This window comes from Aquila chrysaetos, chromosome 4, assembly GCF_900496995.4.
Source record: "Aquila chrysaetos chrysaetos chromosome 4, bAquChr1.4, whole genome shotgun sequence".
In the NCBI taxonomy this organism is placed as follows: Eukaryota; Metazoa; Chordata; class Aves; order Accipitriformes; family Accipitridae; genus Aquila; species Aquila chrysaetos.
The window spans coordinates 38,336,444-38,360,706 of NC_044007.1; the positions used below are offsets into that span (position 1 = coordinate 38,336,444).

Consider the following 24,263-nt stretch of genomic DNA (forward strand, 5'->3'; position numbering starts at 1 on the left):
TGCCAGAGCTGAACGCAGCAAAGAGAGGAGAGGGCTTTGACACTGTCCCACATGGTTCATGGTACCTTTGGCTTCGGACTACCGAACTTAAAGAGATAAATACCACCCATAGTTTTACGGAAATAAGAGTAATACAGATCAGAAATGGCAAAGTCTCCAGGAGCAATTTGGGGGGGGGGGGTTGCTGTTTTTCTTGTAAAATTAGTGAAGGACAAGAGTTAATTGAAAGTCACTTTATGCATTTCCCATGATAGAAGCTAATGAGTTTATGGCTAGAAGGCAAAAAAGATGCAACTTTTTTTTTTTTTAAATATATGATACATCTTCATTGTTACTGCGAATGGTTTTAAATCAGATTCAAGAAAAAAGCTTCTCCTCAAAGCAATTCCTGCCCAGTAGTAGGGACCTGTTTCTTTGTTTCTGCAAACCTCCTTTTCACTCATTTCAATACCTAGAAATCACATCCAGGACAAGGAAGTGTGGTAGAAGATCCCACTTAAGGGAAGGTTGTTAGGTTTAGTGAACTGCAATGAATTCATGCACACAAGAGCTGTAGTTCAGACCTTTATGGTCTAAACAGAAGAAGAATCTTCTCAGCTATCAGAAAACTAGAAACTATTATAACATCTGACTACTGGTGGTAAGGGTGTTTGTGCATTTTGGAAGAAGAGATATTATGCTCGGTTGCCAAAGGACAGGGCAACAAACCAGTTTGAAGGGTTTATCTAGTTTATATTTGAACTGTAATAACATCTAGGTTAAAACCCCCAGGAGAAAATCTGAGGATACACTGGCTTTGTTTTTCTTTTTTTTAGCCCGTCGATCCACTCTCACCATTTCATATTTGTGTACCAGGTTCTCTCCCATGTCTTCAGCTCTGAAAAATACAGGCTCTCAACCTGTCAAATACTTCCAAATTTAAGCCTAATCACAAGCAAGGCATCATGTGTTCTCTGTAAGAAGCATTCATTGTCTTGGTCTTCCATTTACATCCTTGACTTGGGAATTCTTCTGTACTGGAAATGGCTGTTCATTCTTCTCTACTAAACTGGGAATTTGCAGAGAGAATTTCAGTAAGGACCAGACAGTAAATCGGGGCACTTAAATACACGTGAATGTCATACAGATTTAAGGAAACCTTTAACAGCTGCCAAGATCAGTGACTGTGCATACGCTGCGAACATACAAATCAATACGGCAGTGAGCGTGTTAGTTGCTCAACCTATTTTATTTTGAGGCATTTATCTTTTAGTGCAATGGGATTGCACCATTCCTTCAATTTGTATTTGACAGAGCACTATGGAAAGCAGATAAATATTCACAGTAATTGCCATTGAGACTTCCATATAATCATGTTACACATCTAAGCTAATAACACTTGCATTCTCCTCTTTGTTAATGGTCTCCTGCCCTAAAGATTGATTTTCTATTGACAATTGCTGGACACTGACAGTCCTGATGAATCTGTTTCATTTGCCAGTTGTGCTGGCATCAATTCTCAAAGAGATACTCAGAATAAAAAATGTGGGGCCTTAATTTTGCAGGACTTTGCATGTGAAATCAATTTAATTTGCTTGCAAGATAGGGCCTCAGAACCAGATTTTGAGCCAAGAAATGAAAGGAAAGGATAGGTTAAAAAACTCCCCTGCACCCGTTGAGCAGCTTGTCTTGGATGCCGAGATTGTCCCTGCATGGGAGTCAGCTGTAGAGCTGCTCGTACCAGACAAGGCTGTACCTGAGCAAACAATGGGAACATTGACTTTGCAGCAGCAAAGCCTTTGAGCAGGTTATTTGGATAGTTGTAATTAGTATTAGAACCTCTGCCCAGTATTTCCCTTTCCATGTTGTTTTCCTAACGTGCTTATGTTTTGCTAACACACATAACCACATTTTGAGCAGCCCAAATTTGGTCGTGTGTAGGAATGACATCAATGTTAACAAAGTGCATCCATTAGTGGTGCGAAATGCAGAACCTGTAGCAATGGCAGCAGTTCAAGCTCTGACTCTCTGAAAGCACCGAAGGAAAACAGTTTTGCATTTTGCAGATTGTTGGAAGGCAGTAGAAAAGGGATATGGAAGTTATTCAGCTGGACGCATCCAGGATGATTTTCCAGTCCAGGTCCTCAAAATAAGCCAGATGCTGTTTTCTAACCACCATCGACTAACTATTAATTAACCCAAAGGTTTATGAAAGCTGAACTGAAGTTGCTCAGTGGTGATTCCTGTCCTTCCAGAACACTGTGCTCATCTGTGCACTGCCTCTGAGGACAAGGACGCGAGGAGGCCTGTGACCAACAGCCCCTCGGCATACCGCGGTAAGCGTGGTGGTTAGTGCTCAGGCTTTTAATAATGCCTGCTCAAGCAAAGGGCAACAAAATATATGCAGTTCAGCAGCAATTTGGAAGCAAGTGCAGGATTGGTTTAACAAGAGCGATAAATACAAGAGTCCACACTGCATGGAACTCGAAGCGGCTCTGTGCAGTGAAACAAATACTGTTGTTGACTCCTTGTAGATAGCTGGTACTACTAATAGTACTTATGATATCAGAAGGACTATCCAGCTGAGGGCCTACCCATGATTTTTAGACACTAGAGTGTCATATCTAAATATAAAAAAGTTGCATTTGTTGTGGGTTGTGATGATATTGCTGTCTTCCCTCTAGCTCACACTTGTGTTTTCTCTCTCCTCTTTCTCGAGTGTTAAGGCTGAAACATAGAGTGCTTTTAAGACCAGGTCAGGCAAAAATGCTAGTCTTGAGGGCTAGGCAGGATCAGCTCTGCCAGGGATTCAATGAAGAGAACACCAGACTTTTAGCTATTTTTTCTCCGGAATGCATGGCATGGTGAGCATGCTGAGCTGTAGCTGAAGGCTGATAATAACTTTCACTTCTTGACAAAATAGAGCATCTTCTAGTCCATCATGATCTGGTCTTTGGCACGCTGCACAAGCCTTTTGTTTCTGTTTAGGTGGAAAATTCCGTCATTGCTCTTCCAAAGAAACAAGTCCCTCTGAGAAATAATTGCTTTCACCTGGGAATGACCCATTTCCTGAGGGTGAATGGCAAAGAAGAGAGGGAATAGCACTGGGCGAAGATCAAATTTAAAATTTTAGACCTTGCATCCTGGGTCTGAAATGAATGCCTGGTATTTTGCCTGGCAGTGCTCAGTTCTCATCAACAATGTAGCATGAGTTCAGCTGTATCCTGTTGCTGATAATTAATCACTCTTCCGACCCATTCTACATAGATCCAATTTTGTAATCAATATGGTCTCCAAGTTTGTGGTAGATTTGAAAGTAATCCTACTTTCCTGACTGTGATGTTGCCGTTCACATCGCCTGTGGAAATAGTGTGGTTATTGCCATGATCTCTGGTAGGACTCATTGCTACACTTCTGCAGGGTATCTACTAACAAGGCAGACGCTGTATTTCCTGAACTTCCCTTTAAGGCTGCTTAAAGGTTTAGTTCTTGCGTGACCTGTATTCAGTGTGTAACACAGAACTTCCTTATCCTGTTTGCCAGATACAGTGTATAAAGCTTGTAAATAAATATGCATTTAATTTGCATAAATTATTAGCTTGCCAGAGAATTGTTATTTTTATCAAAGATTCTGTAATGAAAGTTTATTGTTGCAGAAATTGCTTGGGCAATCAATCACGATGATAAGTCTGCATATAGCTGGAATACTTACAAATCATTCGTCGAAAATATTCATGTTAATTAGGGTCAAGCCACCATAAAAGATAGATTCCTCTATTGACTATCATTTATTAGTGAAATGAATGTAGGGAATAGGAAGGAGAAATGCTTTTGACTTTACAGTCATAGTTTATCAAGTGCTTTCATAAAAACATCTGGCTAGAGAAGTAAACAAAACATCAATATTTCCATTGGCTTTGACAGTAAAAGCTAATTATTTAACCAGGGTGCTACCTATTATTTACTACAAAGTACTGTTAAACCATGACAGAAGTGTTTATTTCCCATATGCGAAGAAAGGGATTGCTCCAGAGGCCGGCAATGTTACAGAAAAATTCTTTGACATTCCTTCAAAACACAGACTGGGTTAGCACAGGATTGTCACCGTCCGATGCCCTGAATGGTGCCCATTCTCAATTGCTGCCACACAGTTTCACAGAGGACAGAGGCTTCCCTATTTGCATTTTTACTGCGTTCCTGCTACTTATGAAGGGAAGACTAAGGAATGAATGGGCATAGACTGCTGATTTATCCCCAAGTACAAGGCACATTGGCAGGATTATGGAGCTGGTGATGCTGCTACCTTACTGTCATACACATAAAAAAGAATTAGTAGCAGGCAAGAATGAAAATCTGTCTCATAATTTTCACCTTTTCCTCTTCAAACCTGTCCCAGATTTTGAATGATCAGCTAAAAGATTCTGCTGTGGAATACATACATTTATACACACATACCTATCTTCTATGCTTGACAAATAACTGTAACTGAGAGGGAATGAGCATGCACAGCTCCGCTGCCGTCACTGGAAGGTGGCAGTGCTCAGTCTGTCACAGGGCCAGGCCTGGAGCCATTTTTTTCCCTTAAGCCTGTGATAAAGCACACGAACAGAATTTTTCCGTATGCATTAATCATCTGAATCTTTATAATTTAAATGTCAGCTGCATAAATTACTTTTCATGGATTAATGAAAATGAATCATGCTCTTTGTATCGTCAAGTACAAGCACAATACATTCTATGATTTTTATTCTAATTTTAAGTCGTTTGGGTAACTATAGAATAGGCAAGGCCTCGGGACGTAGACACCAGGCGTTTGTTTGGTGGAACGGGGATGTCGGCGGAGGGAGGAAGCGGTCATTTTTGCCCTTGCATTTGTAGGGCTGGGTCACTCTGGGCAGTACCCAGTGAGGTGCTGCCTTGTCCTCCAGAAGTGCAGCTTTTGTCTTCCCGCATTAAAGGATCTCTATCATCTGGAACGGCTTCCAGAGAACTTAAAAAGACCCGCGCGCCGACAGTAACCCTCCTTGAGCCCTCCGCACGAACACGCTGCCAGCCCACTCTAATTAGAAGTTGCGAACATCATTCCCTTTCGTTTTCGTGAAGTATCATTTCAGACGGCCACCGGAGATAACGTACGCGCCAGCTCCATTCCCTCACTATCTCCGTACGTAGCACCAGCAGGAGGGATCGCTCGCGTTAACAGCTCGCTCCCGCGTCCCCTCGTCTCTTCTTTCGGCGCTATCAGCAGCTGGCAGCCGGGGAACACCTCCTTTTAGATGGCTCACCTCCCAGGGAGCCGGCCCGGCGTCGCTGCTGGGGAAGCGAAACCCCGCCAAGCCCGTCCCGAGCGAGTTCAGCCAGCAGGCAGGGCGCTGCCGCCGGCGCCAGCCCCGCGTCGGCCAGGCCTCCCCCCGGCGGACATTCGGGGCCAGAGCCCTGCTGCCCGCGCCGGCAGGGCGCTGCCGCCCGGGAGGACGCGCTGCTTGCGGCGCGGGCTGGAGACCCGCGGCGCGCCCAGGAAGCCCCTCGGGGCGCCCAGGAAGCCCCTCGGGGCTCGGCCCCGGGCACGCAGACCCTCCCTGGGCAGCGGCGGCGAGCTGCGGCCCGCGGCCCGCCTGCCGGGCCGGGCCCTGGCCGCCCGCCGGGCCCCTTTCCGTCAGCCCTTTAGTCGGCGGCAACCTGTTGGAGCTCGGCGCGGCAGCGCTGTGAGGAGACGGGCGCCAAAGCTGGGGGACGAGGCCCGGCGGCGGCACCGAGCCCCTCGGCTTCAAGCAGCGTGAGCGGCCTCCTTCCCCGGGCGCCTGCCCAGAGGGACAGGTGACGGGGGAGGGAGCCTTGCCTCCGCGTTCGCGCTGGGGGGGTGAGCAGGCAGCGGGTGCGGGACACACACACACAGAGAAGAGGAATACGGATGCGGGAGTCTCACCTGAAACACAGCACCCTGCCCTTCCCCCACGGCCCACCGCGGGCGGCGCCCCAAGCGCTCGCGAAGCGCCCTAAGCGTGTCCCTCCCGGCTCCCCCTCCTCCGCGGCCCGGCCGGCAGAAGACTACGCTCCCCAGAAACCCCGCGGGGCGGGGCGGCGCGGCCGGCCCGGCCCGGCTCGCCCCGCCCCCGCCCTCCCTCCGCCGCCTGGTGTCGCGGTCCCTGTAGTCCTCGCGGGCTCCCGCTGCCTTCCGCGTGCCGGGCCGAGGCCGCCGAGAAGACTACCGCTCCCGAGAGCCCCTGCGGCGCCGCGCCTGCGCCGTTAGCGTGGAAGTGCCGGAGGCCGTTGCGTTGCGGGCAACGGCTAAGGCAGCGAAGAGGCTGTGAGCGGCGGCTTCCGCGTTTGCCGGGGTGGGGGCGAGGAGCGGCGGCGGCGGCGGCGGCGGCAGCAGCCGGAGGGCGCTCGGTGGATGGGCGGTTGGCGGGCGGCACCGGCGGCGGCATCTGTCGGGCGGCGGACGTTAGCCGGGGCGCAGGGGATGAGCCTGTGAGGGCGGAGGAGCGCGGGTGGGGGTGAAGCCCGGCCAGAGCGGAGCGATGTCCCAGCCTCAGCAGCAGCAACAGCCGCCGCCGCCGCCGCCGCCGTCTCCTCAGCAGCAGCCGCAGCCGCCGCCTCCGGCCGCCTCCAAGAAGCGGGACCGGCGCATCTTCTCGGGCACCTGCCCCGACCCCAAATGCCAGGCGCGGCTCTTCTTCCCGGCCCACGGGCCGCAGAGCGGCGGCAGCATCGAGTGCACGGACTGCGGGCAGCGCCACGAGCAGCGGCAGCTGCTGGCCGTGGAGGAGGTGACGGACCCCGACCTGGTGCTGCACAACCTGCTGCGAAACGCGCTGCTGGGCGTCAGCGGTGCCGGCCCGCCCCGCAGGAACACCGAGCTCGTCAAAGTCATGGGCCTCTCCAACTACCACTGCAAGCTCCTGGCCCCCATCCTGGCCCGCTACGGTATGGATAAGCAGACCGGCAAAGCCAAGCTCCTCACGGAGATGAACCAGGGAGACATCTTCGACTGCTCCCTCTTGGGTGACCGCGCCTTCCTCATTGAGCCGGAGCACGTTGAAACCATCGGGTACGGAAAGGACCGCTCTGGCAGCCTCATCTACCTGCATGACACCCTGGAAGACATTAAGAAGGCCAACAACAGTCAGGAGTGCCTCATTCCTGTCCATGTGGACGGAGATGGCCACTGCCTCGTCCATGCAGTCTCGCGGGCCCTCGTTGGCAGGGAACTGTTCTGGCATGCTCTGCGAGAGAATCTAAAGAAGCATTTTGAGGAGAATCTGAGTCACTACAAGGCGCTTTTCCATGACTTTATTGATGCAGCAGAGTGGGAGGACATCATCAACGAATGTGACCCTTTGTTTGTTCCTCCAGAAGGTGTGCCAATGGGCCTCAGGAATATTCACATCTTTGGTCTGGCCAACGTGCTTCACCGGCCGATCATCCTGTTAGACTCCTTGAGTGGAATGCGAAGCTCTGGAGATTATTCAGCGACATTCCTCCCCGGCCTGATACCCCTAGAAAAATGCATGGGAAAAGATGGTATGTTGAACAAGCCGATCTGCATTGCATGGAGTAGCTCAGGACGTAACCATTATATTCCTCTAGTTGGAATAAAAGGTGCTGCTTTACCTAAACTGCCTAGAAAGCTACTTCCTAAAGCCTGGGGAGTTCCTCAAGACCTCATCAAAAAATACATCAAGTTAGAGGAGGACGGTGGTTGTGTTATTGGAGGAGACAGAAGTTTGCAAGATAAGTACTTGATGAGGCTCGTTGCTGCAATGGAGGAGGTTTTCATGAGTAAACACGGTATCCATCCCAGTCTTGTAGCTGATGTCCATCAGTATTTCTACAGAAGGACTGGTGTAATAGGAGTCCAGCCCGAAGAAGTCACTGCAGCTGCCAAAAAAGCAGTGATGGACAACCGCCTTCACAGGTGCCTCATCTGCGGGGCCCTTTCAGAGCATCATGTTCCTCCGGAGTGGCTGGCTCCTGGGGGGAAACTATATAACCTGGCAAAAAGTACCCACGGCCAGCTAAGACCTGACAAAAATTACAGTTTTCCCCTGAACAGTTTGGTGTGTTCTTACAACCCCACAAAGGATGTGCTGGTACCAGACTATAGCCTGAGTAGTTTGACTGCTTGTAACTGGTGTCATGGTAACTTAGTGCGTCGTGTCAGAGAAGATGGATCTGTTTCATATTTGGATGGAGACAGAACTAATACTAGGTCTACAGGTGGCAAATGTGGCTGTGGATTCAAGCACTACTGGGAAGGTAAAGAATATGATAATCTCCCTGAAGCTTTTCCCATTACTCTAGAGTGGGGTGGAAGAGTGGTGAGAGAGACAGTCTACTGGTTCCAGTATGAAAGTGACACATCTCTGAACAGCAACGTGTATGACGTCGCCATGAAACTTGTTACCAAGCACTTCCCTGGTGAATTCGGTAGTGAGATTCTTGTTCAGAAAGTTGTCAACACAATATTGCATCAAACTGCCAAAAAGAACCCTGATGATTATACTCCTGTAAATATTGATGGTGCTCACGCCCAAAGAGCTGATGATGTACAGCAAGGACAAGAGTTAGAGTCGCAACTTCCAACCAAAATTATTTTGACTGGACAGAAGACAAAGACTTTGCACAAGGAGGAGTTGAATATGAGCAAAGCTGAAAGAACTATTCAGCAGAACATTGCAGACCAGGCTTCTGTAATGCAAAAACGGAAAAGTGAAAAACTGAAACAAGAGCATAAAGGGCAACCTAGGACTGCTTCTCCTGGGGCTGTTCGTGAGGGGCCATCATCTGCACCTGCTACACCAACAAAGACCCCGTATTCTCCAACATCTACAAAAGAAAAGAAAATTCGAATAACCACAAATGATGGGAGGCAGTCAATGCTTACCCTAAAGTGCACTACCACCTTCTTGGAACTACAGGAAAGCATAGCGAGAGAATTTAATATTCCTCCATATTTGCAATGTATTCGCTATGGCTTTCCTCCTAAAGAGCTTCTGCCTCCCAAAGAAGGCATGGAAAACGAGCCTGTTCCTTTGCAGCATGGTGACAGAATTGCAATAGAAATCCTGAAAGGTAAGGAGGAAGACAGGCAGTCTGCTTCAGCACACTCGGCCCATGCTGTGAAGCATGAAGATGTTGCTGTGACTAGTAAAATCTCATCGAAGGAACTGCAAGAGCAAGTCGATAAGGAGATGTATTCTCTCTGTCTTCTAGCAACACTAATGGGTAAGGCTGACTTCAAGTTATACTTTAAAATTGTATTTTTAAGTAGAAGATAATGTTTTACAAACTGTAGTTACATACATATCTTTTTTTTTCTTTTCTGTAACCATGGAGAAGGTTAGTTCTTTTATTCCTCTATTAGAAGAACATTAACATGCTGTCAGTGATTTGTTGAGTGTTGTGAGTTTTTAAAATGTGTATACGAGATACTTCTTCTTTCTTTGCTATAAAGTCCTCTTTTAAAAACTGCTGTTTAGAAGTTGTTGCATTTCCTCTGCTGTCTGTTTTTCCTGTCTCTCATTTGGCACGCATTTGATGTGTATGTGTGTGAGCTACATGCTCTCTTTTTTCCTACATCTCCCTCAGGCTTCAGGAAATAAATTCAGAGCAGAGGTGAGAAGGGGATGGTGAGTGTCTGCTCCGTGGGAGTTTGAGGACCAAATTCTCACCTTTGTAGTAGGATGAAGTCCTAGCATTTCTCCTCACAGGGAGTTGTGTTGGTTTAAGCAAATCAACACAACATTGTCTCCTTACTTAAATCTGCTAATTTTAAGTGATGATCTGGTCTTTTTAAAGAGCTGTGAAAAGTATTATTTCGGAATGTCAGCAGAGGAGAAACTGACAGAATCTAAACACAGATTTGAATCTCAAAGGTGGACATAGGGTTGCAAAGTATGCTTATAAATTGTCAGTCATGTAAATCTGACTAACTGTGAATAATTCAAGACGAAAGGACTTTTCTCAGGTGCCTGTGGTTTTTATTTTCATAGTTAGACTCAGGAGACTTGGACCTTCATCTGTGTACTTTCTTCATCAGGTTTCACCGTTCTTGCTGCTTACTGGCAGGAAGTAGAACAGTAATTATACATTTAGCTCTACGAACCAGTTGAATAATAATGTTTACAGTTTTTTTGTGGGAGCCTTCTCTTTTTGCTGGAGGGATTTGGTGTGGCTAAAGCATGTGATGTTTTAGAAACGAAACAATTACGTAATCACAGAGTGGTATGTCAGAAGTTCGTTCATCAAGGAGAACTTTGATTCTTTTCCAAGCCTGATTGTTTACTCCTGTGTCTCTTGCAAGATAGTGTGCTGAATCACTAGCCACCTCGTCACACTGACATTTACACCGCAGTTCTAAAGTGCAGGAAAAGGTTAGGTTTAAAAGCTGTCTTAATTTTGAGATGAAGCTTAAAAGAGTGCTTTCCTGTTTTCAGGAAATATACTGAAAGTGTAGTTACTGGCTTACTTTTAAAGCACATCAGAGTTTTTTGTATCTCAGTTACTTCAGCACTAAGGTGTGTCATTTTTTTACAGGTACTTATCCATAAACTGTGAGCTGATCTTGTATTCAAGAATCAATTTTTGTCTTTGACTCTCACTGCTGTTAGTTAGATTCTGCTTTCAAAGCACAAGTTAGAATAGAATTTACGTTGCCCTTCTCTGACTGCATCCATTTTGCATTACTAATAGAAGTGGCAGCAAATGATAAACCAGCCAGTTATAACAACATATGCAGCTACTGAATAAGGTGCTATTTTTATATAATCACTCTTCTCATCAGGGCTTCATTTTCCTTTAAAGATACTTGTGGAAAAAATTTAGACAGTTGACTATTTACAACTGTGATTTTTCAATGGGGAAACAAACTCGTAAGAAAATTCCTAAGTCCTTGCACTTTCTTAAGAGTGTTGAGGTGGCAGTTCCTCAAGGTGGTATATTCAGCCTTTCTGGGATGAGAAGCCTCAGTGTTTCTCAATGACATTTCTGTACAGCTAAAAAACAGTGCTGCAAAGTTCTGAGAGCTTATCCTGCATGCTCTTGCTGTAACTTTGTTCTGCTAAAAACATTCATCTAATACAGTCAGATTAGAATGTGTAGAGGGGAGACGCTGCTGAAATAGCTTGCTGGGCCAGGCACAATTTTCTTTTTTTTTTTTTTTTTTCCCCCAATGCCCATAGTGAAAGTGTGTCTTCAGACGTCTATAACTATTCATTCTGGATGCTTAAAAGCTTTTCTTTCATACAGGGTCTCCTGAAGGCTGACTTGATGCTTCTTTTGTATTTCAGTTACTAGAATTTTTCTTTTCTGGTCTCAGCTAGTTAACTTATTAAAATTTTAGACCATGTTCTTTAATTTTTCTGTATATAATTTAAAAATAAGCCCTGGGAAATTAGATACTGTAATTTCTGGACCACTTAACTTATTAGGCATTATTCTTTTATAAAGCTTTCTCCTTTTTTTTGTTTAGCTCAAAATACAGAGTTCTATAGGGAAATGACTAAAGGAATTGTAGTTTTACATTAACGTAGTTAAAACATTATATTTTTAAACAGATTTAATTACACCCATGCAGAAGCACTCTGGATATGTGCAAGCCAAGTATGAATCTATATTGATCATTTTGTTTTGCATTGATGAATTCATCAGTGCACAAGAAGTCAAAATAGCCAGGTTTACATTAAATGTATTAATTGATACCATGATTTGCTTGGATTTAAACAGCTTGTTTTTAAGCCAGCTGTAGTTCCCTGTAACCTATGTTTATCAACTGAGCTTTTGGGTTGTTTTGCACTTTTGTGTGTCCCCTCTGCTGTATGAAGTGATGGTCTTGGGCTTCCACTGGCATAGGTTAGTCTGCACCTGCTCTTTTTCTGCAGTGTATGAGGCTTGCTTGTGGGTAGGATAGTCTTCATTTGTTGCCATACCTTAATGTTGTGGGCCTGAGGTCTGGTCTGAGGGAGTGTGTACTGGAGTGGGAACAGTGCAGAGAACATAACCTCTTTCATAAATGTAGTGTCTTGAGAAGTTTTTAATCTAAATGATCACCCAGATTAACTTGTGACCTATAAGCATCTTGCTGCTGCGTTAAAACCAAAACAAACAGTAAAACCCAACTAGCAACAAAAATGTGCAAACCTCAAACATAGTTCAGTTGAATCACACACACTAGTTCCTCTGATCTGGGAAAGTCCAGCTGTAATTGTGGGTTTTTTTGGTGTTCCAATCAGAGATCTCGTTATCAAAACAGTATCATTAGTTTGTGTTTCTTTCAGTGGCTGATGCTTTTGTTTTGTGAGCCCTGCTCTCCATACTTTTCTGCATGTAGTCCTTGTTAATGTTGCATAAAAGGCTATCTAAACGGTGATGCTTCTCTTGTGCAAGGCTTGAAAAATCATGCCCAGAGCAAACAGGGAATCTTTCCTTGGAGAATGCCACTAATGTGTAAAACTGGGCTGCTTCTAAAAGTCTGGTGGTTGTCTTGTGACAGGGAAGGGAGCCCTTCAAATAAGAACGGATTGCTAGATGCAGCAGTATAGGAGTCCTTAGTATGGAGTCAGCCACTGTGTGGCTGCTGGCTGTGGCCTTCCCAGGCTCTGGTAGACTGATGACTATTCTGCTACTTATCAGTGTAGTGGTTACTGTGATTCCCATGGGCAGTATTTAAACCATCAGGAAGACTTGGGGGAAAATGAAGAGCCACAGCAGTGATGCTCTGGAGCCACTGTGTATAGGGATGTGCATTTTAAAATGTAAATGAGAATAAGGATGCAGGGTAGCAGTGAACCCCTTTTGACATAGCAAAAACATTAAAGCGTTATCAGTAGTGATTGTCGTCCCTCCATACAGCTGTTTGAAGAAGAGGAAAAGCTGTGGCAATAGTGGGGAGGAAAAGACAATGCTCCTTTAAAATTTTGTTTGTTTGGTTGGTTTTGGTTTTAGTGGAGTCAGTGAGAGCTGGAGAGGAGCTTCAAATTTATTAGCAAGTCAGTAGACAGGAGTTATCAGGCTAAAGCCAAAAGACTAGACCTCCTTCTTCAGTAGATCATGGAAAATAAGAAAGAAGAGTAGTTGGTTTGTTGCCTGGATGTTCTTGCTAGGAAGTGAAGGCCAAATCTGTGAGCTTGATGTACAAATGAATGTAACGAACCAGAGCATATATGGTTCAAGGGAATGCATTTAAAATTAATCAGATTATGTAGGTCTCCTGGCTTTAAAATGTCTAAAGACAAAACACGATGAAGATGCACTGTACCTTTTTAGAGTGAATGGGGACTTGAATAACACCTGAAGTGGAGAGGTGAGCAACAGAATCCTTCTGGTGGGGGGACAGATGAGCAGGGGAGTGTGCAGAGTCCCATGCCTGTCAGGGAAGGGAAACAGAAAAGTCAGAGAGTGGCTTGAAGGGTTTCAAAGCGCTTAATGCCACTGTCACGAGTGTGAAACATTTTCTCACCTGAGGCAAGTGGGATAGGAGAGTAGCCACAGTTACCTTGTGGGATGTGCAGTAAAGAAATGCGAGGAGGGATTTGTATGTGCTCTATATTCAGTATGTGGAAGCTATTAAAAATAACTTTTTACTTCTATTTTGCTCTTAACGGCAAGCAAAGAAATATTGGTGGGTAATACTTTACAGCCTCACACATTCCAGCTATGTCTAGTCTAAGTAGTAAGGGCATCCAGTTAACTTTAGGTGATTATTTACGTTCTCCAATTTTACTAGAAGATTGAGAGACGTGGTTATTGAGATTTTGATACCTAAAGAAGGGTGCAATTTCTATTTAAAGTATCTCAGTATGTTTTCTGAATGTTTGGTACAAAGCGGAAAAAGCAATTTTCTTCGAAAAGGTATACATGCAGTAGTCGTTTCTGCATCAGGAGGATGGAATTTATTGGTATGTTTTGTTTGCACTATTTTCACAGCTACATCACATGTCACTTCTCTGAAGCAGGTAAGTGGTTAGCAAAATGAGGAAAAGGTTATAGGTAAAAATGCAGATCTGAACTGATTTAGCAGGTGCTATTAAGTCACTGATGTTCTGTCACTGTAACCCAATTTTTCTGTTCTTTATATTCCTTTCCTTACATAGTCTAGGGTTTTTTTTTTCTTCTCAGTGGCATTTAAAGTTGTCACATTTAAATGCCATTTTTGGCATCTTTGAAAAATGCCAGTTACACAGGACTGCTGGGGCCTCACAGTTGGTATTTTGTTTCTAACTCTCAAGATAAGCAAGGTACAGACACAGCTTCTACGCAGCTGCCTGTGTGGACGTGTGTATCTCAGCTACAGTGTAAAGTCTGCTGTATGGCAGCTGTGAAATTGAGATCTGATTTTTGAGCAGGTGTAGGGATACAGAATTGAGGTTTTAATGTGCAAGGGTATATGCTTGAATTTTGGAAGTGTGTTAGTCATTTCCTTAGTTTTATGTTGAAAGCATGGGTAGGAGGGGAATGGAGACTTGTGTGTAGGACCTGGCAAAGAACCAGAATCTGCAGCTTGGATCAAATCAAATTTGGGAACGTTTGTACTAGAACATGTAGGATATTTGACTGCAGACGGTGGTATGTTTTCCTGAAAGTTTCTCAATGTCCTGGGATCCTGTTCTATAAATTTGCAATAAAAATTCAAATCCTTAATTGCATAGAAGAGAGAGAGGATTCAGCTTTTAATTCAAGCAGTTAAATTTTCAGCCATTGTCCATAATGTTAAAATAAGACTGTTTAATGATTGTGTTTGATTTTTACAGGAGAAGATGTTTGGTCTTACGCAAAGGGGCTTCCTCAATTGTTTCAGCAGGGTGGAGTATTCTACAGCATAATGAAGAAAACCACAGGTATTTTTTGGTTTTGTTTTTATTCCTTCCTTCCTCTGTCTTCAAATCTTTAAAATTGTAGTATTGAGTCACCTGTAAGCATAAATATATTTTTATTTTAGTACCATGGTACATTTTCATTTTCATAATATTGTAGAACTCCTTATGCTCCCTCAGAGAGCCTAAGACTAGGGAATCTGAATAAGACTAGTTCATTCAACTTCAATCTTTCCTTTTCTGAAATTTTCTCTAGAACCATACATCTCCATTTAAACTTCCTGAATTGTACAAAAAAACTCAGTAAGTCAACTGATTCCTGCCCCCCTTCCCCCCAGAAAGATCAAACAAAGAGACAATCATAGGATGTATTCCTGTTATACTTTAAAACACTTACTGGATAAGCAGTTCATCTTTCTAGTGTGCTTATTAGTAGATATTTTATACAGTGGTACTGCATGTTTTAAATCTAAATGGTTGGTTAAATTTGTCTTGCTAAGATTGTTGTTCAAAAGCAAAGCTATCTATACCCCTTCTTGCGTTGATAAATGTTGCATCTTGGACTATGTGCAGAATAACCAAGCAAGGAGTTAGAGTGTATTTGTTTTTTAGATGACTTTACAAATACTGCCTACAAAGAATGACATCTGTTTCTTTAGAGAAGAAAGTATTATTCAGTTATTTTCTCTCAGTTAAAGTTTATTTCCTTATTGAAGTCTTTGCATTCATAGTTCAGCTCTTGTGATTTCATCTATAATAATGATTCCTTTGTTGCTTTCTTGCTGTTTGATTTCTTCTTAGGCAGTTTTATGAACCTTAACTTAATCTTGGTTATTTCTGGAAACGGGTATTTTACCATGTAATTTCTGTTCTGTTTGCAGTAATTAAAATGCGTGGCATACTCAATACCCGCTACCTCTCATTGAATTATTAGCCTGGCTAATAGAATTAGCATGCAAGTGTCTTATAGCAGATCTGTTTCCTTTTAGTTTTCTTTCTTTTAGTACGCTTGTACAGTAAAGACTGGTGTATTGTTTGTGGCAAGTGAATTAGCTTAAACAGTGCCTGATGAAAAGGACATTTTGGACCGATTAATGACTAGCCAGAGTTTAGAACCTGAAATGCATCTAAGGGATTTTAACCCAGCTGGTCATTAACTCATGAAAAATGCCTGACTTAAAAGTAATTTTTGCCAGCTGACAATGTAAGAACTAAGGCTCTGGGAGATGGTATTCTGTATTTGAACATTATTGAATTTCTGTGTGTGCAGGTATTTCACACTACCCTGGTAGGTAGAATTACTGTTTCAGCATTAACATACTTGTATGATCTCAACATTTTATGAACTACTAAATTTCCACATTAAACAATTACAGTGTGCAACAATCTATTTTTTTCATTTAAAGAAGCTCCTTAAGTATTTTTAATATTTTAGTTAATGTAATAATGCAACTATTATACTGGACATTTGGAACAAAGCTTTATATCAAGTGTAGGTACTGTTAATCAATTGAAATTTGATTTAGTAGATCTTGTTTAAGATCTTATTTTGAGATTTCAGGATTGCAATTTCAGAGGCAGTTTTGGTCTACCATAGAAGCTGTTACAGCTCTCTTTTGCAAGTGAAGGTTTTGCTGGTAAATGACGTAGCCAAAATATGTTCTTCAGGCTAAGTTAGACAGATAGGTGTTTGGGGTTAAATTTTGTTCTGTGTGTGTTTTGGCTGTTTGGTTATTGGTTCCCATGGATATGTAAAGAAAGGAGCTAAGTGAAGTTCTCAAAATAAAATCTCATCTGTAGATTCTCTGCAACTGTAAAAGTATGTGAATCAGAAGCTGTGGAGGATGACTGAGATTGGTCAGTTGGTTCATCAGTATAAAACCAGTTTAATAACGTTTCAGATTATTTGAGTGACCTTTTTCATTGATGCCTGGAATACTTGTTCTGACTGTGTTGTATTTGATAACACAGAAGTAGGATTTTCTTGTTGTGTTTCTTCCCTTCTGCATAACTTATGGTGTTTTTCTTCAAGAATTGTAAGAGAATGCAAGGAAAAATCCTGTTAATTTACCTATTCCTGGCACTTTTTAAAAAGTGTTTTTTTTTATTGTAGCTCTCCTTGCGTAGCTTATAGAACTGAAGAGAGTTGTTGCAGCCAAGTTTTCATCTGCAGATAGCTTTTACCTCACAGAAAGCTGTCATCACTGAAGTGATACCTTACAGCTTTTACCACAGCCTGTATGGGACAGAGTTGAAAGAGTTATTTTGTATTTTATAATGATAAGCTGGAAAACCGAATGTTACCCATTTTTGACACAGAGCAGCTTCAGAACTTAAATTTGACTAGTGAACGCTCAATTTTAGCAGATAGGTCAAGTTGTAAGTGGGACAGTGAAACAAACAGCAGATCAAAAAATATTATGCCTCATTTGTTTTGTAAAGGTTAGTAGTTATAATCTCCAGGACTACTAAACATAGTAAGCTTGAAACTCTTTTGTTTATCTAGCAACACTTCCTCTCTGAGAAGAAGACAGATAGCAAATTTGAAGTTCCTCAGGCTTAGCAGCAGATGTACCCCCTGAAATCCTCTTACAGTTCTAACTAGCATGGAAAAGGTCTTAAAGAGTACTTCTCCAGATAGACAGTGATTTGAAATGTGCTTTTTGGCAGTTCTCTGGGTTTTTTTTTGTCTGTTTGATTTTTGTGTGGTTTTGGGCTGGGTGGTGGTGGTGGTGGTAGTGATGGGGTTTGGCTTGCTTTGTGTTACTGAAAGCATATACTATTTCTTTAACTTCTGTTGTATTAGAACTGCAAGTCCCAGCAAGGTGGTTATTTTAACTAGTAATACTACAGTCCTGTCTCTTCATTAGAACCATGATTGAAAGCAGTAGCATCTTAGGGGTATACTGTGATTGCTATCATATGGCATACAAGCCTAAATTGTTTTTCTCCCACAGTAACAAGTTTCAGTGTGTTTTTACATACTTGATACAGTAAGTTTGAATACAATAATTACAGTGTATTCAGAGCATGCCTTAAAATATGATAGCATGTTGAATAACTTTTTCTATCTTTATAGGTTTGGCTGATGGCAAGCACTGTACTTTTCCACATCTGCCTGGTAAAAACTTTGTGTACAATGCAGCAGAAGACAGATTAGAGCTGTGCGTGGATGCTGCTGGGCACTTTCCTATTGGTCCTGATGTTGAAGAGTTGGTTAAAGAGGCCTTAAGTCAAGTGCGAGCAGAAGCTACTTCAAGAAGCAGGGAAGCAAGTCCTTCACACGGAATGCTGAAGCTGGGTAGTGGTGGAGTAGTGAAAAAGAAATCTGAACAACTACATAACATAACTGCATTTCAAGGAAAGGGCCACTCCCTAGGAACTGCATCTAGTAGTCAACAACATGATCAAAGAGCCAGGGAAACACCACTTTTAAGAAAGCATAGCACAGAAACGGACTTCAGTCCTTCTGCTAAAATTGAGCCTTCTGTATTCACAGCTGCTTCTGGTAACAGTGAGCTTATCCGAATTGCGCCGGGAGTTGTGACAATGAGAGACAGCAGGCAGCTTGACCCCACTTTGATTGAGGCACAGAGAAAAAAGTTGCAGGAAATGGTCTCTTCTATTCAGGCTTCAATGGATAGACATTTGCGGGATCAGAATACAGAGCAGTCAGCATCAGTTGATCTATCTCAAAGAAAAGTAGAGGCAGTGAGTTCAACTGCTAAAACTGGGAGCTTTCAGGCTGGCTTACCCGAATCGTTTTCTGCACCAGGTGGTACTGAACACTTGAATACCGAATCAACTGATGGTAACGTGGTGAATTCTGTGGGAACAACATTCCCTGCAAGGTCTAAAGCACAAAAGGGAAATTCTGTTGAGGAGCTTGAGGAGATGGATAGTCAAGATGCAGGAATCACTAGTGCAACTGAGCCAATGGATCACTCTTGATAGGTTAAAATCTAATAAGGATAGAAGAAATTACTGTTCAAATGTAATGTTTATTGGCTGGGCCACACAAAGTGATTAGTTATTAAATCTTGTATGTATGTCAAAGATTATATCATCTTATTCAGTGCATGATAAGCGTGTGATTGGCAATAGCTTTCAATATTACCATACTGCTGCCCAGGCTGGCTCTGTTACCTGTAAATTAGTTGTTAGGAAATGCACTGAGATGAATATCTGCTGTAAATGTGGGTTCTTGAAAGTTCTTTGTAATTTTTAATTCTTAAAAGTCTTAAAATTTAAGCCCATGCAAGGTTCTTACCATGCTAGTTTAAGGTCACTGGAAAGGCTAGAACAGGCAAAACTAGAAACGTGACAAAGTTAATCCTGTCCCAGGTACTTAATTCCACTCAAAAATACACTGTAAACATGAATTATACATAAATTTCAAAAAGCAACTGAAACTAAACTTCTGCTAAATTTGATAATGCAGCATATACAGTACTTTAATTACATTGTGCTGGCACTTCCTCCAATTTAAAAACTTTTTCATTCATACAGCTGTATACGCTTCTCAGAAACCTTAGAATAAGTATTACTTAGTAAACTCTAATTTCTGCGTATGTCAGTTTAAGCAAGTTAGAAAAAAGGCTACTTAGCGTATGATGAAGATAAAGTGAGTGTGGTGTGGTTATGCATGGCTGTCTGAGCCAACACAACCGTTTTGGTGCTCTGTTAGTAAGGGATAGCATGTTTTTATTTCCTCCCAAATACCAAGCTGGTCAGATGTTGTGCGACTTTTAATACAACTACAGGAGAGAAGTTGGCGATTGCAAGAAACAACAAATGTTCAATGGGAAATCCATTTCTTTTAAAAGGCTTTGATTGCTAACATTGGTTAGTAATGGCAAAAATTAAATAACAGCTGTCCTATTCAGAGCAAATTAACAATTTATTGGAAGGAAATGGTTCTCTTAACATACATTATCCTAGAGTGTTCAGTGATAATTGAGCTTTTGGAAGCTCACTGTTTACTCCATGGAAACAGGGAATACATGCTGTTTCAGTGTCTATAAAGACTACCCACCTCTATTAGCCGCACTTCAGTTTGTGATGCAGGTTTCCCTGCATCAGTGATAATATAGCTGGTATCCACTTAAGTAGCGTGTTCATCAGACCTGCAGTGCTAGTTTTTAAGAAGCAGCTATTGTGCTTCCTCCCTAAGAATGGAATGTGTATCTGATACTGCACTTTGCTTCCTGTCTTCATAGTCATATTTAAATGCACTATTGTTGCTTCCTCTAATGGTAAAATAACATTGAATGGATAAAAGATGTTAATACAGCTTCAAAGGAATTAAGAGCATTTAAATATTGAAGTCTGTGTTTGTGCAGATGTGGGTTTTTACCAGTTCACAAATGTTTGTATTGTATATGTTTGTATTCAGAAAAGTCTCCTCACTTTTTACATTTCTAACCAGTTAAACAGTTCTAAGCATTAGTATGATAGAATGTCCCATGAGGGAGGATTTATTTTTGTATGTAAAAATTAACTGAAGCAAGTCACTTAAAGAAGAGCCCCCATTTTGTCAAAGTGAATTAAAATGCCTCTGTTGATTAACTTTCTATGTAGAGGGAATAAATATTTTATGATTTAGTACACAACTTACAGGTTAAAAATAAGAATCACCTTCTCACAAATAAATGAAAAATTTTAAGATCTCAAATTGCTAATCTGTAAGTTAGCAATTTGGAAGCTTGGAATGTATGAAGTAATTTGGCTCACCAGAACTGACCTTGCTGATGCACTGATTAACTGGCAGGGCTTATTCAGTGAGAAACAGGATGCACATGCAGCAGCTGGAAGCCTGCCATGACTTCTGAAAACATTTAGTCTCCCATGAATCAGTCTAGCTGTCTGAAGGCTACTTCTGTATAGAAAATGTTGAGTAGAGGCTTGTGCTTTGTCACAGTGTGAGGTTTAGAAAAGTATAGCAGTGGCAAGTTCCTGGGAAGGAGTTTGAGTCAGGAGAGGCTGAGAGGGAGGAATCTCCTGGATCTCTTGCATTTAGACAAGGTAACCATCACTTAGACATTTTTAACCTTTTCTTTAGAAAAAGAAGTCTTCCTCGGCTGAAAAAATGTGGGCAGTGTATATGAGAGAATTTTAAGTTTGAAATAAATTGAAATATTTATTGCACATCATCCTTATTTCAAGGGAGGATGATGCTTTCATGCCTTTCTGGTAAGACTACAGAAGTTTGTGTGCCTTTTACTGAAAGAGGAAAGGCTTGGTTTAATTTTGACACACTTCCCATTTTAGCAGTAATTTGACATTTTCCTTCTTATCTAAAGAGACACAGGTAATAGCTCTGTTTGACTCACCCTTAGTGTCATCTCGGGTCCACTCAAGTCATGTAGACCAGAACCTTCCAGTTCCTAAAACAAAATGGTCTCAAAAAGGAATGGTAAAATGGTTTCAAAATCACAAGATCCGCTGATGTGAATTCCTCTGGTGTAAAGCAGGATTGTGCATATTTCTTTGCAGTGTTCTTATTTCACATAGCTTTCTCACGCATTTAAATACCAGTGTTTTTGAGAAAGATGGCTTTTGATACTCTCAAGTGAAGCTAAACTGCATCTACGTGCTGGTGAGATGTGTAACTGTACAGGAGAAGTGAAATAAAGAACACTGAAGTGTAAGTTTGAAGAGATGTTTCATTTGATTGCTAGCAGTGGGTGCAAATGTAAGCTGAAGCAAATCTGTGTGCCTGTCTTGGGAGCACCCGTGTGCTTATTAGATTTCCCTGTTAGAGTCAGGAAAATGGTGGTGGGGTACAAGGGCAGGGAAGACATTGACTCGTGGATGTGAAGCTGTGTCAATAGGACATCTGAAATGGTGTGAAGAGTGTCCCTTTTCTCACCCCACCCCCCCCAACTTCTTGCTACTGAATTGCCTGTGGACAGAGGCTGTGGTTCTAAATTATTTTTGAGTACCTTCCTTGATTACTTGCTTGTCTAGGGGCCAACCACCTTCTACACAGTGTCTCATGGCAAAGAAGTCTTAAATTATTTGAAAATCCTAAACTTTACTATGGCTTAGTATGTATAACCTAAATGAAAGATGATTACTGAAAATATAGGCCCAGTACAAAAAAAAAAGGGGGACAATTAACTAGATTGCTGATGAGCATATGGGAAACCTCAGGAGAACAGATCAGTTTTCCAGGCAAATGCAAGATTTTTACTACTTCAAATGGCTTGCTGCTTAGTAAGGTTGACTTTTTGATACTGCTGTTTCTCTGTGAATTGCTTGCATTTCAGTGAGGGAAAATAAATAGCAGCTTTTCAGAGAAAATCATATAAATATATTTGGGATGCCTTCACTATTATAGTCACAGAACAGCAATGTGTATTGTTGGTTTTGTGAATCCCATATAGTTTACTAATCGTCTGATAGATATAAAATGTGAGCCAGGGGTTGCCTCTGACAGAATGCTCTAGCAGCATCACAGAAGCACAGTGCCACAAGGCTTTATGCTAACAACCCAGTACAATAGGCATACTTTCAAGACCAAAATGCTTAATCTACAATCTTTCGAAAAGTAGAATCTATTGTCACTGTCACAAGGTTAGCAGAGTCGCTTGCTACTTTTTCAATGCGCTGAAAATGCCAGGTAATAAAATTCATAGTATGCTTACAACTGGGAGAGTGATGTTCAATCTGAAATGTATGAAAAATGAATGATTTAAGAAGATGCCACTGTTATCTCTACATTTGTTTGGCTCCCATTTTCAAATAGCAGAATCTACATGCTTTTGTAAAATAATAATAATATGAAGTTGATCCTTCCGTTAAAAAAACCACAACAGTAAGTGGTTTCTTTGTTTTGCTTGTGGATATCAGATTAGCTTCTTAAAATTGAAGAAGTTGCTTAAGATCTTTAGAATGCAGGATTCCCTCTGAGCCCTTATGCCTGCGGTTGAGCAATAAGAGGTTGAAACATGAGTGGTATTTTCAGAATTATTTTACGTTTAATGAGGATTATTGCCAAGAAATGAAAGAGTGCACTTTTAGGAGGGAATGCTATTTAAAATGTATAAATAAGAATTAAAATAGTGTATATATTTAGAAAACAAATCTTTTTAAACAGTAAGTGCTTTACATGTTGAATTAAAAATAAATTAGCATAGAAACTATATCATCTTCACAGTACTGGCTGTTATCCAGCACAGTTTGGTTTGTTTTATTTGTGATTGCTGTACTAATTATATTTGATTTTTTTTATCTGTAATGTAACAATAGTGTATTATAACAGTATATAGTGTACTATACTACACTTCACTGTACAGTATTTGGAATTTTCTTTGATTGCTATATTAAAACTGTAAGTTAAAACATCTGCTTTGGTTTTATAAGGTGCAACTTTTGTCTAGCCTTTCACACATTAGCCTGTTTATTTAACACTGATTTGGCTGCAAAATGAATGAGTTGTAATTATATTAACTTCTGTATTCTACATATAAATTGCAATATACTTGCATACATGAATACTAGTACAGAAGTTGAAGAACTGGTATGAATCTTAGAAGAGTAAACTCTGATGTCATCCATCTTGCTTTAGTTATGTTTCTGTTTAAAAGAAACTTTTTTGAAAGAAAAACTCTTTCTGGAAAAGGTTTTTTTGACCCCATACCTGTTCTGAGTATTTCATTAAGCACATAGGACCTTTGAATTTGAGAGATTTTTAAAACAGGTTTTTATATATTTGAGACCAAAACCTGAGATCTGAATCTTTTTTTCAAAGTTGTCACCAAGAAGGTGTAGAAAAGCACTGACCAAGTCATACATGACATTTAAGATATCTTGCAATCTGTGGTTTGAAACATTGGTCAAAATGTATTTCAAAGCAAAATTTTAACGCGTGCATGTAATACGCAAGTATGAATAGTGTAATTTGGAAGAACTAGGCTTTTGAAAATTTCGCAATACTCAAAGATGAACATGTTTACTTAAATTATCTCTATGCTTTTTCCACCAGCTACATGTGGTACTTTGTTTCAAAAACTGGCTGTATTCATAACTTTTGAGCCTAAAAAGAAGTCATAAAACCCATCTGCAAAACTCTGTGTTACTTCTTCCTCTATTTATTGAAAGGCTTTAATTCAAAGTGTGCTAGCATTAAAGCATTCTTTAAATTGATGGGTGTAAATATATGGAGTTAATTTTAATTGCATGTCATATCATGACAAATTGAAAATTATCCTTTGGAAGATTTGTATTTCAAAGGCTTAAAATGGTTAATGGTAAGCTAGAAACTTACTCATCTTTATTGATGCAGTGTTTATAATCTGAGCCAAAACCAGTACTGAATGTATGAAGCAACAAGTTAAGAGTTCTTTCAAAGAGTTTTCATTTTTCTTCTGCTATTAATTGTACAGCCTTAGTATCTGTCTAAATTTTTTTTTTATTTTAGATTGGAGTTGTTTGGTTTGTTTTCTTGGTTTTTTTTTTTTTTTTTTC

General features: G+C 41.5%; 1 protein-coding gene across 1 annotated transcript; it reads left to right on the forward strand.

The window, feature by feature from the left end:
- Positions 1-6,251: 6,251 nt before the first annotated feature.
- On the forward strand, positions 6,252-23,140 carry VCPIP1 (valosin containing protein interacting protein 1). Its single transcript, XM_030011445.2, has 3 exons — positions 6,252-9,207; positions 14,730-14,816; positions 17,872-23,140. The coding sequence occupies exons 1-3, from the start codon at positions 6,501-6,503 to the stop codon at positions 18,741-18,743; spliced, it is 3,666 nt and encodes a 1,221-aa protein (XP_029867305.1). The 5' UTR covers positions 6,252-6,500; the 3' UTR covers positions 18,744-23,140.
- The last annotated feature ends 1,123 nt before the right edge of the window (positions 23,141-24,263 follow it).

Excerpts from the sequence above, each read along its gene's own strand:
- VCPIP1 (XM_030011445.2), top strand. The coding sequence starts at position 6,501 with ATGTCCCAGCCTCAGCAGCAGCAACAGCCGCCGCCGCCGCCGCCGCCG. Across the intron at positions 9,208-14,729 it reads TCTTCTAGCAACACTAATGG|GAGAAGATGTTTGGTCTTAC; the intron begins GTAAGGCTGACT and ends TGATTTTTACAG. Across the intron at positions 14,817-17,871 it reads CATAATGAAGAAAACCACAG|GTTTGGCTGATGGCAAGCAC; the intron begins GTATTTTTTGGT and ends CTATCTTTATAG.